General features: G+C 39.7%; 1 protein-coding gene across 2 annotated transcripts in view; it reads right to left on the minus strand.

The window, feature by feature from the left end:
* Positions 1-18,219, minus strand: part of TRPC4 (transient receptor potential cation channel subfamily C member 4) — a 162,619-nt gene that overhangs the window by 100,147 nt on the left and 44,253 nt on the right. Inside the window, exon 2 of one of the 2 annotated variants that reach the window (XM_075420745.1) lies at positions 1,048-1,452. In XM_075420745.1, coding sequence (XP_075276860.1) covers positions 1,048-1,425 — 378 coding nt within the window. In that variant the 5' untranslated portion in view covers positions 1,426-1,452. Of the gene's footprint in view, positions 1-1,047; positions 1,453-18,219 lie in introns of those variants that run through there. The other variant, XM_075420763.1, reaches the window with a different exon arrangement.

Here is an 18,219-nt window from a genome sequence, read left to right on the forward strand (position 1 = left end):
CTGCCTGAAAGGAGGTTGTAGTGAGGCGGTTGTTGGTCTCTTCTCCCAAGTAACTAGCGATAGGATGAGAGGCAATGGCCTCAAGTTGCATAAGAGGAGATTTAGACTGGATACTAGGAAAAAAATCTTTACTGAAACAGTGGTCAGGCATTGGAATAGGCTGCTCAGGGAAGTGGTGGAGTCATCATCCCTGGAGGTGTTCAAAACACGTGCAGATGTGGCACTTAGGGATATGGTTTAGCAGGCATGGTGGTGTTGGGTTGATGGTTGGACCTGGTATCTTAGAGGTCTTTTCCAGCCTATGATTGTATGATTCTGTGATACTTTACTCTTGTGAGACCCCACCTGGAGTCCTGCGTCCAGCTCTGGGGACCCCAGCAGAAGAAAGACATGGATCTGTTGCAGTGGGTCCAGAGGAAGTCCACAAAAATGATCAGAGGGCTGGAATACCTCTCTTATGAAGCAAGGCTGAGAGTGGGGGCTGTTTAGCCTGGAGAAGAGAGAGCTCTGGAAAGACTTTATGGCAGCCTCTCATTATACAGAGGGGGCTTATAAGAAAGGCTGAAAGATACTTTATAACAAAGGCTGTAGTGAAAGGAGAAGGGGCAACTGTTTTAAACTGGAAAAGAGTAGGTTTAGATTGTAGACAAGGAAGAAATTTTTTACAATGAGGGTGGTGAAACACTAGAACAGGTTGCCCAAAGAAGTTGTGGATGTGCCATCCCTGGAGGTGTTCAAGGTTAGGCTGGATGGCATTTTGTGTTTCCTGGTCTAGTGAAAGATCTCCCTGTCCATGGCAGGGAGTTGAGCTAGATGATCTTTTAAAGTTCCTTCCAGTCGAAACCATTCTATGATTCTATGATTCTCTGATGTCTAAACACAAATGACTACAATGCATACAGCATCGAAGTAACTGATTTTCTGATTTTAAACACTTGTGCGCAGGGATGATGGTTGATTTCGTTTTTCTTTTTACTTACTCCCTTTGTATAACTCTTCTCTTCCCACTAGAGCAGACTACAAACCTAGAGAAAATCCTGCACATACCTGTTTCTCCCCACTGGGCTTCTTGTGGTTTAACAGCAGCTCCACGGCACCAACCACCTCCTTTCGTATGGCATGCAACAGAGCATCTCCCACATATACGTTAAAACTTAAGAGCAGCTCTATGAGCTCAAGGTTCTCATTTTCAATTGCAATAAGAAGTGCAGTTCTTCCCAGGGGATCAATGCAATTAATATTGATCTTGAAATAAATTTCTGCTTCCTCCAAAGCTTTCTTTACACTGGCGTAATCTCCTTTCTCCACGGCGTTCAGATAGGCTTTCTCTGAATGAGACAGTTCAGATTCTGCCCGTACAATACGAAGAGGGATACGATCTCTGTAGGGAGCATTGACACTTCTTTTGTAGTAGAACTGGGCCATATTTTATGCCATTCTAATACTTTGTCTCTGCAATATGAAAAGAAAGATTAAATCAATAATGTATTTTGGGGGTACAGGGCTTCAAATTAATATTTGCAATATATATGTATTTAAAACTCATGCTAAAAACTGGTATTGAAACAAGTACAAATGGTCTCCATCAACAGAACTTGTAAGATCACCAGCAAAATGTGGAAACTAAAACATACAACCAAGTTGTTGCAACTTACCAAGTCAAAGCCTATCTGTTAGCATACCATTCCCTTGTCTGTATTCCTTAAACCTGTGGCAAGCATGAGGTGATATGATACAACGTAGTTCACACCAAAGGTGTAGCTCCACTTAAACCTTAATTTCTTCATTAAGTTCCACTACCTCATGTTTCCCACAGTTTACGAATATGCTCCTACACAGTTGCTGCTGCTCAGTAGACTACAGGTCACTTACACCTTTTAAGCTTGATTGTGGTAGCGGTTATGCCTATGCTAGAGATTGGTTCAGTTGCCCATTAAAGGTACCTAGGCCTCTTTCAGATGCATCAGCTCTCTCATCTGCATTCCAGCACGGCTTGGGTCTTTCACAAGGCCTCTGCACATTTGGTGCCTCCATGCAAATGGCTCTGATGTCCTACACAGCGCAGGCACCACTCGATGCTTGTGTGTGGACAATTAAATACAGTCCTTCTTATCTGTTCAGCTTGGGCAGAAAGAATATGTTAGCATTGGAATAGTTATTAGCTTTTGTATCTTCCTAGCGCTGCTGAAATATCCTGACTTATCTGTGGCAGGCACAGATTGCACAGTTCAGTGGTGAGCTTTCCTACTAAGATTTTGATTAAATCTCGTACACTATTAGAAAAACATTCATATAAAATGCTTTTCCAACCAGCACTTACTCATGTATAAATTAGAATTCTGAGACAGAAAGGAAAAACAAAATCAGTATGAGATAAATTCCCAAGGTGTAGTAGATACTAATCTTGGCTTTGATTCTGAACTATTCAGTTCTAAACTAGAATTAATACTGAAACACCGCAACTATAAAACAACTAAATCCTACATATAATAAAGCTTTTAATGCTTCTGCTTTTATTCTGTATACTTTGTGCACGGACTCTGCACAAATAATTCCTTCTAATAGGATGATTTTCTCCTAGCTCTCTTCTACCTGGGGAACAAAAAAAAAACAAGGAGAAGAGGGAAGAGAAAAATTTGACTTCAGAGAACAAAATACACAAAAAATACTTCCTTCTGCAGTTCTATTAGAGGTTGAACAGCTTATTAGTCAAGGAACTGTAGTTTCTTGTAATTTTCTCAGCTGACAATGCAAGTTGCAGTAAACCACTACCTTTTCGTCCATTTCCTTCAAGCATTAAAAAAAAACCCCACCCACCTCTGTTGAAATCCTAGTTTGGAAAAGGTAATATGTATTTTTATTGTTGTGATGGTTTGATTCACCAAAAATTTCACCAAACTCATTGAGCCACATAATAATTCATCTGCTCCAGTCTCCTTATGCAGTGCAATGAGAGGTAATTACAAAGGCTGGTACTAAGTTGTTTTCTTCGTTTTCCAGAGTAGATCAACCGGGCTTGAGGCAGGCAGGAGACAGGAAAGGAGCCACATTGGAAAGAATTCCCCTCCAGATCCGTATACAGGATCTGAGCAATTGCAGTCCTTTGCAAGATGTTTTCCCAGTTCTCCCTCCAAGATGGTATCGGTCTGCAGTCTGGGCTACTAGAAGTTGCACAGTCTGTGGATTATTTCCTACTAATCTCTCTCTCAGTAAAATAAGGTACATGTCCATTGCACAGTTTTGTACCTTGGGAAACAAGATATTTCACTCTTATCATTAGTGCACTGTATTTTACCAATTTGCTTTTCATTCTCGCTTTTCAAAATTGCAAGTTCAATTCTAGAAGGAAATGTGTCATGTATGTTGAGCTCCAAACTAACAGACTTAAATGTTCACAAGTAGGTACCTATAAGAAAGGTGGATTGCTATATTCTTATTACAGCCATGCAGATTTAGGGCTCCATTCCACTGCTCATAAATTGTGATCTGGTGCTGGATGCTGAAGGGCGTCCTGCCTGATTCCAGCAGCCACCTCAGAATGACTTAGGTCTCACAAGAGGTCTACTTCATATATGTCAGGCAGATGTTTGGTTAACCCACAACAATGCACAAACATTATTTGGTTTCTTAATATCTACAAACTGTTTCTCAAGACCCCTGGAGAAAATTGAGTGACTGCAACTGGGAGGTTGTTACTAAAAGCTGCTCTCTCTTGAAAGCACAGGAACGAATAAATGGATCATTGCATCCCATTTCTTGGGAGTTAAACCAGCAATTAACTTGGATCAATGAAATCTGGTATCATAGAGATGCTTATGGTAGAAGAATAGATGGGATCTATTACGATTTCATTACGGTGATTTTGGGATTTTTTGTTTTTTTGATTTTATGATAAGTCTGGGGAAGGTCTGTTATTGCTTCACTGAAAGCCCTAAAGAAAACACTTGCTGGAACCTCTTGTGTTTACCTCTTCATGATTCTTGAATGGAGAATAATAGATTTAAGTTTAGTTTGTCTCTTTCAGAAGAGATACGTTAAACACACATTGTCATTCTTCTGAACAGCTGTTCTCTGTTAGTTCTTCTCTCATCTTCCTGAAAATAATCAGGCATAACAAAAATTTTGTCATAACTAAAAATATATGTTTACATGCAATTAGAAAGTAGAGCTTGATTGCTGATACAGTGCGCTCCTGGAAGATGATATATACTTTAAAGATATGGTTCATGGGTGTTTACAAAAATAAAATATTTGATTTTACGTATAGGTAGTGTTTTGTGACAACTGATACTGTACTGTCACACGTAAATGTATGCACATGACAGATTTACATGGGCACACCATGAGAGCTGTGAGAGTTAGGAGTAGTCAGCAGCAGTAGAGAAGTCTCCATTTGCTTTGAGTTCCCCTGCAGAAACAAGAGTCTCAATAAACAAGAGGTTCAGTACGCTAGACCAGTGCGAGGGGAGTTAAAGAAAACAGAATTTATGGTGCAAAACTTAGCAAAAGCGGAATTGTAGTTTCCACAGAGTCCATACACCTGACACAGAACAAAAATACTTCAGAGAAGAGACAAAATGACTTGCCCTGAAAATAGGAATATAATCACTCAACAGAAACGCATTACAGCCAGAAGCCGGTAAACATCATGTGACAGACTGTCTCTGAGCCATGCAAGTCTTCATACTCATGGGGCTCAAATTCACATCCCGGAGGAATTCTTTTGGTCTTGTATCTGTTTATTGCACTTGAGGGGAATCAGGGACACGGAAAAAAGTTCAAGACAAAGAGAAGAACTGATCTTCAATATTGTTCTGCTCTTGCCTGTCATCCCCGTAATCCTGACTGGGTATATTTAAGACGTGCCATAACTAATACAATATATTAAACATTTAGAGGAACCCTCTATGACTCGAGGAAAAATGTATAATGGACTTGGTAAAGCAAAATAAATTATTTTGATCAGTTTGGAGAAATATCACAATATCGTCTTTCTACATAATCTGTGGGTTGCTTTGTATTTTTGAAAGGAAAAACAAATTATGACAAATGGCTTTGCAAGACATTTGATGATCCCTCTGACCCGACTGATAGCACTGAAAATTACTACTGCTTTAAGAAGTAATATTACATGAGCCAGTATTCTGATTTACTAACCCATGTTCTACTAATCCAGATAAGGGACTCAGTTACAGCACTTACAGTAAAAGAGCTAAAAATTAATAATATCAAGCTGCGCAAGGATGAAACTTACTCTTTAAGACACTTTGTATGAAGAGATTATACATGATTCTATGTCTCTGGAATACCTGAATAACTAGGCCCCAACACACAGAGAATATTTTGAAATTGTGATAACTAACTGTAAACCCAGCTGTGAAATATTTTAGGATTAAGATTTATGCTAGAAAAAGATCCTCAGTGTGTGCAAAAGGAAGAGGTATTCATTTCAAAATAATCTTTACTAGATAATTATGTCATAGCTGAAAATATCTGTTTTGAAAGTGCATGTTTCTCCAAACACAGTTAAAAACCAATAAAACACATAGCCTAACTTTCCCACAACTAGGAAAAACAAACCAGCATCAAATAGGGTCAGATAGTGGGCTGATGAATGGATTGAGTGCAGCCCTGTGGAGAAGGACTTGGTGGTGCTGGTTGCTGAGAAGCTGGACATGAGCCACCAATGTGTGCTCACAGCCCAGAATGCCAACTGTATTCTGAGCTGCATCAAAAGCAGTGTGGCCAGCAGGTCGAGGGAGGAGATTCTGCCCCTCTGCTCCCCTCTGGTGGCACGCCACCTGGAGTCCTGCATCCAGCTCTGGAGCCCTCAGCACAGGAAAGACAAGGAGCTGTTGGAGCAGGTCCAGAAGAGGGCCATAAAAACGATCAGAAGGCTGTAGCACCTCTCCTATATGAAAAGGCTGAGAGAGTTGGGGCTGTTCAGCCTGAAGAGCAGGCTCTAGCAAAACATTATTGCGGCCTTTCAGTACTTAAATGGGGTTTATAAAAAAGTTCTAGAAAGACATTTTACCAAGGCTTGTAATGACAGGACAAGGGGTAATGTCTTAAACTTAAAGAGCGTAGATTCAGATTGGACATAGGAAGAAATTTTTTACAGTGCAGGTGGTTAAACACTGGAACAGGTTGCCCAAAGAAGTTGTGGCTACCCCATCCCTGGAAGTGTTCAAGGTCAGGCTGGATGGTGCTTTGTGCAACCTCGTCTAGTGAAAGATGGCCCTGCTCATGGCAGGGAGTTGGATTACATGTCTTTCAATGCCCCTTTCGACCAAAACCATTTCTTGATTCTGTGTTGCCTTTATGATTTTCTTTATCAGTATTTGCAAATACGCTGTTCATCACCAAGCTTGTTCAGCCTGGAGAAGAGAAGGCTGCGGGGAGACCTGATTGCAGCCTTTCAGTACTTAAAGGGAGCCTATAGGAAAGATGGGGACAATCTTTTTAGTAGAGACAGCAGTGTCAGGACGAGGGGTAATGGTTTTAAACTAAAACAGGGTAGGTTTAGGCTGGATATAAGGAAGAAATTCTTTACAATGAGGGTTGTGAAACACTGGAACGGGTTGCCCAGAGAGGCAGTGGAGGCCCCATCCCTGGAAACATTCAAGACCAGGTTGGACAGGGCTCTGAGCAACCTGATCTAGTTAGTGGTGTCCCTGCTCGCTGCGGGGGGGTTGGACTAGATGACCTCTAGGGGTCCCTTCCGACCCAAAACTTTCTATGATTCTAAGCTAGCTGTAGAAATGACAGAACAAATGTTAACACAAATATCAAATAATGTTACATACATTATCATAAAAAAAATATTCAATTACTTTCATGCCATTAGTCTGACCATGTTATACACTCTGTACTTTTAGATACACTTTAAGATACACTTTAAGAACATATACGGAAGTTTTCGAAAATGCAGTACTAAATTTACAAAACACTGCAGCTTGACATTGGTAAAATTTTTAGCTATTAGCTAAGTAATCATAACCCATGGAATACACTGGATCTATTGACCCCTACAGTCAAGCCATTTGCAATGACAGGAAACCAGGCAGAATGTTTTACTGCTTCTCCAATGGCATGAGATCTGTCCAAATGGGGCACAGAGCCAACCTCCTATGGAAGATTAATCTCACTTAATTTTAGGAGCACAGTCGATTTATTTAAATATTGACATTTATCATCATATTTTCACAATGCCTAGGTTATCTCACCCCATCTTCCACTGTTTCTACAGAAGGGCGCAGGTTTCCTCAGTAGGTCCCACGTCACACCTTCAAGCCCTGGGACAATGCAAGCCCTGCGACGATATCCTGGGCATCTCAAATGGCCCAAACACCCAGATTCTGCTTTAGCAACTGACTCGTGCCCTCAGTGTTCACAACTGAGAGTAAGACAGCTTGATTTATGGCTACTCTCACATTATTGGACTTTGTGACCCCTGAAACCTAGCTTACTGTGTTGACCAGTCCTTTCTCCCATGTTTGTAGGCTCCCAGTTACTCCTAATTTCCTTTCTAAACTGAAGACTCAGTCAATTACTTTTAGAATCCTTTTCCATACTTTTTTAAAAAATCTTTTTTGAAGCAAAAGTTGCAATTACATTTTTTGCCTAAAAAAGTCAAAGACATGTTTGTATTAACCATTATTTCAACTAAATTTGGGTTAGATTTTAGATAAAAGTAAGCAAACCAGCGTCAGAGAGCATATTAAAGTTCAGAAAGCTTATATTCTCATGTGCAGTGATAATTATAAATAGTCAATAGGCTCAGCAATAAAGTAATTTTTTCAGCAGTTCATCATTATTTCCAGTGGAAAAAAATTGATTTATCAAAAAATCTCCACAGACCTGGAATAGCCAGTAGCTTAGGACTCAGAACACTCATTTGAAAAGACAGAGAATCTTAGCTAAATCTTTTCTCAGGAGGGTTTGGTAATTACCAAGTTATTGTATTTTCCAGCATCTCTCCCTCTCTCAGAAATTCAGCATTAAAAGAAAAAAAAAAGAAATAACTATGCTACTTCAAGACAAGATATTAAGACAGTCAGCTATCATTGGCCTACAGCAGCTGTATCCACCAAAGCACACACATACACACTATATATATATATACACACAAACACATAATGCTTCAGAGAAATATAATCAGCACCTGAGCACCAGAAATATATAACAGAAGAAAACCATAATACTTTGCAGAAAATTAATTCTTATGAGAAAAGACTTCTTTCTTAACAGGCAATTTCATTTACACCTGCTACAGACCACTATTTCAAATTATATGGGACTGTATTTTTCATCATGTTGTTTTTAAGGAAGGAATGGCAACATTCTGCCTTCTTTACAAACCTTTAACATTTCCACTCTATTTATCGTTAATTGATAATTTGACATTTCTTAAGAAAAGTTGATAATATTAATTATACTGATACTAAAATAAATAATTGGAAATTGCCTTCTGCTGCTATATCATGTGTATACATACATGCGTATTATAAACACAGACGCACAGAAGTTTCCCAATCAAAGTTAAAGCTCAAAAAAATGCAATCAGAATTCACTGGTTTCTATTTAACCTCTGCTTTTGCTTTATTTACTGCCCCTACACATATGATCATATACTTACTATTTTCCCTGGGGATCCTGACTTGCATGCTGTCCCCTACCCCAAAACACTGTTGTAGCCAGGTGCAACAGAGAGGAGTATCTGAGTGACCCACCAGCGGGCACCAAGGGCCTCTATGACAAGCCACTTCTATTGCCAGCCACAGTGCTTTGTGCTTACGTACTGTAACTCTTTGAGAGACACAAAAAGACACCCAGCGAAAACACATCCCCTTCAGCAGATGGGCAGCTGGATGGGCACAGATGTGCTCCATAGCATCCACATGTGCGACTTGTGAAATCTCCATTCTAAAGATACTTTATTTCCATCAGTGATCACTAAGTTAGACTTACTATAGCATTATTATAGTATATAGCTTCTTCCATGATGTCATCAAAAGTATACTTCTGATTTTGCTCATCAGTCTGCTTTTATGACTACTTGTAGGAAAAAAAAGGGAAATTTCATAACAAGTAACTATGGAAGCACCCTGCTCAGGAAACCAGAACATTTATGACAAGTGAATAACATGATGATTTCTCTGTGATCTTCTGAAACTATTTTATACGCACTTTTCATGGCAAAGGAAAGTTTCTGACATTTGTTATATTCATGAAAGTATGAAATTTTCTTTCTAAAATAGCTCTATGACATACCAGCTTTAACAGTAAAAATGATGTTCAAGGCAAATTTTTGAAAGCAACACTCTACCTCTAATAAATCCCAGTCCAAAGGAAGCACGAAGTTCCTTCACTTCCAGTCACCAGGACAGACTGTTTCATTTGAAGAAGAACAAAAGAAATGCAGATAAACCTTTGACTTCTGAATCCAGCATCAGTCCAGATACTGATGTATAACCAAATGTCTAACCTAACTTTAACAGGCCTCTAGCACTGAGGTCAACTGGATAGGCTGTGCCCATCCTGTTAAACTCTCTTGGTCCCAAAACAGGACAGCTGAGTGAGAACTGTCCACTGGGAATAATCCGAGGTCCATGCTAACTCCTAAGCTGTGCCTGGAAATTGCGTAGGAAGATGTTAATTGGCTTAAGCCAACACCATTCCAGGGATTGTTCTAATAATTTCAGCTGCAGGTGATGGGAGTTCCACTGCCCATGTGTGCCTTCCAGCACTGTTTATTTTACAATTGTTATGGCTGGCTATGCAGTATATGGGGACCTCACCTGAAAGTAATTTTTCATTGTTAGAACTATGACTAGATCCAGACTTGAAAGCTAACAATAGCAAAAATAGCAATTTGGACTTTAACATGGAGTCATGCATGCAAGAGATAAACTAAATAGCGCAATTTAGTATATGTTCCCTATGAGGCTGCTGATTAATTTGGAATAGAGCTAAACCTCTTGTTGGCATTCTGGTTTAAAGTAGCCTATAATCCAAGCCGCAATAATGCAAAGAACATGACATAGTATACAGCTGTCAGTGGATGATGGGAGGCAGGCTGTCATGTTGTCTGCTTGTATATGTTCTGGCTTCATGATCCGCAAGGCAGGACATCAGTTAGGGAGAACAGCTTTCAGGGACCAGGACACAATGGATATATGACAGATTAAATTCTATCGGTCTCTTATATGAGCAGCTTAAGAGATCAAATCCCAGGAGAGTGCAAATGCTGACACTGAATGTGATAAACCCCTTTAACACAGTAACATGGATTACTTGCTTCAATGGTTTTTTGTCAATTTTAAGACAAGACGCAATTTCATAGCAATTTTTTGCATTTAAAGCATAGTGCTTCATACACAGTGTAAGGATATTTTCTAAGTTCACTTAGGCTACACTGAAAGGGAGGAAACTTTTATCTTTGAGGGCTGACATCACATCAGATCTCAGTTGAGAATGACAGATTCTTCTTGCTACAGTGACCTTTAGGGTCAGGACTGGTATCAGCCTGAGGTTGGAGAAATATCAGAAGATCTATTTTAGGAGCTTATGGAAAAAACACTGTTGAGAGATGTTAGAAATTATTAACAGATCATATACAGGTAGGATGATCTGGGGCCAGACATGCAGTATTGCAAATCTGCATAATTGTTAAAATCAGAGGTATTCAAGAACTTCTTCAAATACAGCTAAAACTGAGCCTAATTTCACTTACTTTATGAATGAAAAACCAGATAGTTCCCCACTTTAAAAAAAAAAGTACCACAAGCTCACAGAAGTAGCATTAGATGATAATAGCTCTCTAGTACATATTAAATTAGTTCATCTTCCCAGCTTTATTTAAACTAGAAAGAGCCACTCCTTCAAAAAAACAATATGCATGGTCACCTCTTGCTGATGGGTAGCAGTATGCAAATATCCCTGGGAAAGTGTGGGAATGACCCTGACGCCTGAACTGTTTGTTCTTGCTCAGAGGGGAATACTGAAGCATTTAAGCCTGCTACCAGAGCAAAGGAGAGAAAGACTGCTTCCCACTGACTGACATGAACTTGTTCTTTGAAATGATGGAGCATGAACGATATCAGCCCAGCCTACACGCAGTAGGCAGCCAGTTTCGGGTGGGAAAGACAGAGAAGGCAGTAACACAGATAATGATCTTAATGAGTGACTGCACCATCCAGTTGAGCTGACCTCCCTGTCTCCTTGGCTGGTGTTATTCTCCTGGGTAAATTCAAGGAGCTCTCCAAAATAATTTTCAAGAGAAAGTACTTCAGTGTCATCTGGCTACACAGAAGGCCTCCTTCCAGCATTTCCAACAGTAGCTCTGACCTTATGCTCTGTGGATGTGATCCTGCAGCATTCGTGGAGCACAGCAACATTTCTCAGGAGACATGGGGAATAGGCTGTCCCCTGCTCACAGAGAGGGTGGGCGGTCTTTCTCCAAATGAGGAAAGCATGTGAGAAGAAACAAGTACACAACTTCTGCTGAGAAATCAAACTATAGTTGGGCAGAAAGGGTCTGACTGTACAAGTTCACTTGAGGAGGAAAGGGGAGGGGAAGCAGAGTAGCTTGGGAAATACAGGACCGGAGCATTGCTTGTGGGAGTTAAGCTACAACTGGCAATGACTTTTCTGTGTTTCAGGATGTGTTTATGTGCAAATCCACATGTCTTCCCATGCTTCGCGTGATGAAGCTCCAGGCAGCAGGCAGCTTGGCCAGACAAGGGAGGTTTAGGGCAGAATGCCCAAATACCTTTAGTAAAAATTTTCTAATAAAAACACTTCAATGTGGGTCCATTTTCAGATGTACAAGCTAAGCCACCCAAAGGATAAGTTAAAACACTTTCTAGTGTTTAGGGCCAGCTGTGAAGAGATCTGTGTACAAACATATACGCTCACATAAACACTTTATTACTGGCTGCTGCCCTCAGAGTGGTATGTGTGTTTTGTGGGGAGCCTTGAAAGCGGCTGAACTGAAATAAAACAAAAGCTGTTGAGAAACAAAGAATAGTTAGGGGGGAACTGTTCAGTCTTGGGAATTTATTAGCCTGTTTCCATTCAGATCCTTAATGGTTCTGCCCTCACACTACTTATTCAGAGACACGTGAGTCAGAGCATTTCAATATATTTTAATAAAAGACTTAAAAAAAAAATAAAACCAGGAAAACTTCTTACCTAAGCTCAGCTACCAATAATAACACAATAATTCAAGTAAAAAATCATAATGATCAATCAAATCAAAATCAAATTGATATCAAAGCAAGCCAATTAGACTCAATAGTAGGCAATGTTCCACAATCTAATTAGTTAGATAACAAAAAATGTAGTTATACAAGTCTAGAAAAGATAGTTACCCATTGGCTATAAACCCCAACAAAAGAATTTGATTATATATATTGTATAATTTGGTTAGTTAACTAGCTTAACACCAAAACCTAATTACTATCTACACCAAAGCCGGATAAAAATAATGATAATTTTTTTCTCAAGAAAAGCTATTCTTCTGTGATGACTAACCCCTTCCTGCCCCTGTAGCAATAAAGACTTCAAATAATAAATAGAAACCCAGAAGTCTGACAACTCCTATTTACCAGAAGTCATAAAATGTCAGCTACATGTCATTCAGGACCTTTAAATGTATAGCACAGAACATGCCTTAGTGAATAGCTTGATGAGGTATTATATAAGGCTGCTTATATCCAGGGGAGCTTTTCTTTCCAGAAATTTTCCTGCATGGCCAATTTATCATTTATGCATATGCCCGAATCACAGTTCAGGATTAAAAGTCTCCTGCTAAATGACAACAGGAGTGACAAATATAACTAGTAACAATATGAGAATTCTCATTGCTTGGAAGTGGTGAAACCAGAAAGCATGTATATTATAATGCTCTATACATCCCTGACCTAGCAGTAATTATGTGAGCTTGGTAATAGCTGAAACACTTTGAGCACCCTCCAGGAAATTTGTATTTTCTTCTCTGTGTGGGAGAAGGTGAGAAGAATGGACATGGCCATATTACAACACAAAAACTTTAAAACGTGAACATCTAAACAACAAATCTATCTCCTCAACACTCACTTATGAGCTGCTTTCTGAAGTATTATGTAAAGGCTTTTCTTCTAAATAATGGCTCCTCTTCCAAACATAATTATTCCAGCATATTATTCACAGGAAAAATATATTTTACAGAGATGGAAATAGGAAATAATTGATATAGAAAACTTCCACTGTCAAAAAAGCATCTTGTCATGATTTCCATCTGGCAGAGGACTAATTCTGCACTCTTTTAGGCCAGGTTTCACTTATCTAGTTTAAAAAGTAATAATTCAGATTTATCACTAGAACTAGGGAGTAAGCAACTTCATTTTGAAGCATCTGTGGTATGTATGTTTCCCGCACCTAAAGCCAGAGGAGACAAGTTCATCTAAACACAAACTAGCTTAACTCAGAGCTGCAACCAATTCTCAATTTGGGAATACTTGCTTGGCAAGATAATCAAATAAAAGCCGAATGGAACAGGGAGCACATTAAAATTTCAGCAAAATGAACCCTGATTACCAGGAACTCTTTGAAACATTATTTTAACTATCAAGAAGCTCAGATGCTATGAGAGAGTCACAAATTTAAGGATGACTACAAACACCTCATCTGAACTCTGTCATAAGGCAGGTCAAGAGAAAATTGCTTCCTGGTCCTGAGAAGCCAGGGCTGGAAGAGGCTTCCTGGGTCACCAAACCCAGACTCTTTATCTCAGGCAGGTCTCTCGGACAATCTTTCCTTGAACAGATCAGACTGCCTGTTACAAGTAGTCGGGAACCCCCTGCTTGACCCACCTTCCCCTCTGCTGCTTCTGTGAGTGCTGGTGGACAGAACCTATTTTCTCTGACAAGATAATTTCCTCAATCCTAAATTAGGTTCAGCTGCTGAGGACTGCTGACAGTATTATCCTTCCTCCAGAATATTTGCAGAAAAAGCTGTCCTTCCTTTAGACTTCATTTCGCCAGGCTGCACAAACCTGGGTCCTTTACAGCTCCAGCCTACTGCTCGCACTTTAATGCCACCTAAAACACCTCAGGGTTTCCAACCCTTCACCCAGCTGCTGCCCTGAAAGGTCCCCTCCAGCTCTTGTGTCACACTTCAAATCCCTGGTACCCTCGGGCATTCAATGGTAGTATCTACAAGTGGGCAGCTGAGCTGAATCTTCAGTCTCCTGACATGTTTGCACTATTTCTTTGCCGTATCACTTTTTCTGAGTGACTGTAAGTGTACGTGTTATTACTAGACACACTGCCATGCCTTCTTATACAACAATTTTAATACTTCTCTGTCTCATGCTTAGATACTTGCTTAAGTTCTAGACCTACAATTTTCTTGTTCAAGGCTGTATCATAATCATCACTTTCCATCTGCTGATAACCCAGGTTCTTTTCCTCCTCAGCTGTTTTCAATCAATAAGCTTCCAGTGTAAGAAAAAAAACCCCTTTTTTAAATTATTCCATGAATGCTTAATCTTCCAATTTTCACTGCTAGATAGATTAGACTAACCTTTCATACTTTGTTTACTGCAATAGTGAAATAACTGGTCTCAAGCACAAAGCAAAAGCAACCTCATGATGCATGTACTTAATTTTGCAACGATGCAGATATATGGGGTTTTTTTCTCCCAGGGGGTTTTTTTCTCCCAGCCTTGCAGCAATCAGCTTCCTCCCCAGTGCTTGAGTTTTAGTCAGTTGTCTCTTTACTTAAATGTATCACACAGGTCTCAGCCCCTGTTAGTACTCAGTAAGTCTTTGACCCTTGACCTCTTGTAGTTATGAATGTCAAATGTTCCCTGTGAACTGCATGAACTTCATTCTTGAAAACTTTTTTCTAAAAAATCAGCAGCCCTGTGGAGAAGGACTTGGGGGTGCTGGTGGATGAAAAGCTGGACATGACCCACCAGTGTGCACTCGCAGCCCAGAGGGCCAACCATATCCTGGGCTGCATCAAGAGAAGCATGGCCATCAGGTCGAGGGAGGTGATCCTGCCTCTCTGCTCTGCTCTGGTGAGACTCCACCTGGAGCCCTGCATCCAGCTCTGGAGCCCTCAGCAGGTCTGAAGGGGGCCTACAAGAAGGCTGGAGAGGGACTTTTTACAAGGGCATGTAGTGATAGGACAAGGGGGAATAGCTTTAAACTGAAAGAAGGTAGATGTAGATCAGATACTAGGAAGAAATTCTGCACCATGAGGGTGGTGAAACACTGGAACAGGTTGTCCAGAGAAGCCGTGGATGCCCCCTCCCTGGAAGTGTTCAAGGCCAGGTTGGGTGGAGCTCTGAGCAACCTGGTCTAGTGGAAGATGTCCCTGCTCATGGCAGGGGGGTTGGAACCAGATGATCTTTAAGCTCCCTTCCAACCCTTACCATTCTACGATTCTATGTTTCTATGAGAGGGTGGTGAGGCACTGGCACAGGCTGCCTGGAGAAGTTATGGATGCCCCCTCCCTGGAAGTATTCCAGGCCAGGTTGGATAGGGCTTTGAGCAACCTGGTCTAGTGGAAGGTGTCCCTGCTCATGGCAGGGGGGTTGGAACTAGATGATCTTTAAAGGTCCCTTCCAACCCAAACCATTCTATGATTCTACGATTCTATGAAATATACCTGCCACCATTTTATTTTATTGAGTAAGATAGGTGGAACATAAATATGAGCCATTATTTTGGGGTTTTTTATTCTTTTATTTTATTTGATTTCATTTTATTTACCCGATTTGCCAGGGAGGCAAAACAGAGGCCATCATCCAGTGGCTAAAAAGAGAAGTTTATGGTGTTTACTGTTTTGGGTTTTTTCCAAGCAAATAAAATGACATCCATCTCATACTAGTGAATGTAAGAGGTAAATATTGTAAATATTAACCACATTCAGTGGTGCTGTACCTAAATTCAACCTATCTAAACTATAGACAGCTTGCTAAGGTTTTTAAGTTGGAATGTATTTACCTTGGACTCCTGCTAGAGTTTGTGGAGAAAGAGAAGGAAAGTCCTGCTGCAAGCAATTCAGTCAAATCTCGATTTCTTTCTTTTGACTGGCATAGGTGGGTAAGAATCTAGGCCTGAACATCTGCATTTGAAGAAGTTTCTGAACCAAAGATGCTCAGAAAATTCATTTTGAAATGAAAAAAATGCAAATAAGAAAGTGCATTTGGTCAAAACCAAAAGAAGACAAATGTACAAAGGAAGACATATACCCACCTTGATTAGGAATATCTCTGTGTGAGATGTGCAGGTTCCTATCACCATTGTAAATCAGATACAGTAATGACATAACTGTAGGCTATAGACTAATCTTGTTTTGGAAGAATTTCCCTTTGCAGGAAACCCATTTCTTACTCTAATTCCCTTCTAAGTATGAATACATATAGCAGCAGGTGATGGTGTGGACCACGAGTGGTGGCACATGTCCTCTTTCAGATACTGTGCTAAACCAACATACCATTGGTGACCACTGGAAATCTCATGAAATGGCCTGAAAGATTGAGGAAGCACATCCATGTTCAAGTGATGTATCTATACAATCCACTATACCTGGTAAGGGAAGTAGTATCTACTTTTCCTTGAAACTAGTTTTCTAAGAGGTGAAATTGATCTTAAACTACATAAAGAAGATGACCTTCAAATACATACATGCAAGATACTACAATTAATCATCACTGTGCAGGTGTATCCTACATTGTCAATAGTCCCCTGCCTGCTAACATGGCACAGTTACATACTGAATGTATGAATTTATTTCAAATTCAGTTGCTAGTGATGGAGTTTCCATTTGTAAATATTTTTTCTTCTAAAGATGAAAATTTTATATATGAAGCAGTATAATCCACAAAAAAAAAGGCAAAACCAGCTATTAGTAACACTGCTATATACATCTACTACGTAATATTCATGCTCTGTCTTCAATGTAGTTAGTTTCTTGACTCCACGCATCTAATAGAATAGCATTGCAAAACATACTTTTTTAAAATCCTTATCTTCAGTCTAAAATTACTCATAGACAATTCATACTCCTTTTTTCTTGTTCTAGCACGTGCTTATAGAATAACTTTTCTAACTCCCCAAGATATAACTTCATGATATACTTGCACTAAACAGTAATATCTTAGGCTCTTTGACTAGGTTTCTGAGTCACTCTGGGATTCATCTTCAGTGAAGGATTAAAGTTACCTTTAGCAAAAATAGATGGATTATCTGCATGTCATTTTCCCTTTAAGAAGGAACTTATCTTTCTTTCTCACATCAGGGAAAAGGAAGAAATTGAAATAATGCTATTTTGGTACTGAACTTCTGAAATAAACTTATTCCTGTGAGCAAGGAACAAAGTAATACTACCAATATGAATGAGAACATTTTGGTGTAGCTATAAAAAACAGTAAGTTTGTAAAGACAAGGTATGTTTAGATACCATCTAATAGCTGCAGCATTTTATATTTCATCTTCTCACTTATTATATTGTCATGCTAATACGAGATCAGGCCAATGTTTTGAATAATCAGCACATTCTTCCAGAACATCATAGATCTAAACATTCATTTAAGCACCTTTTAACATGATTTTTAAAAAATAACATCAGGTTCCATCCAAGTCAGTACAGGCTCTCAGAAAATTGTATTTTACAAAATCAGAACACAACTCAAAGTGTTTATACATAGATTTTGGAATGTAAGAGATCAACACCAAACAAACTGGCTTCAAGTTCCAAGTGAGCACAAGACAGAAGACAAAAACCTAGGCCAAGATTAATTTTAGTTTCCAGGAAAACTTACTAGAATAAAAGAGAGGCAAAAGAAGAGAGAAAATTGTCTACAAAGTTGGTAAGAGTGGACATTTCAGGACTTGATGAAAGAAAAACAAGTATCTAGGGTAGATATACAGGGACAACAGCAGGGCATAAATGAAACTGCAAAGAAAATGCTTATAAACTAACAATGACTCTGTTAAAAATTGCATGTACAGGGGATGCATTAACTAAATGAGGAACAGACTGTTTTGACCTGGCAGTAACATCTTCCCTGAAAGCACAGCTAGCACATTTCACTACAGCAACATGCCCTCCAGCCACTGCTTCCCTACAACAGAACCGTTGTCCTCGGCAGGGATCTCCATCGGGATGACACACATCACCACCAGGCCAGCCACGCCAGCTGTGCCGAACACTGCACACCAC

The sequence above is a fragment of the Opisthocomus hoazin genome, chromosome 1 (genome assembly GCF_030867145.1).
Source record: "Opisthocomus hoazin isolate bOpiHoa1 chromosome 1, bOpiHoa1.hap1, whole genome shotgun sequence".
In the NCBI taxonomy this organism is placed as follows: domain Eukaryota; kingdom Metazoa; phylum Chordata; class Aves; order Opisthocomiformes; family Opisthocomidae; genus Opisthocomus; species Opisthocomus hoazin.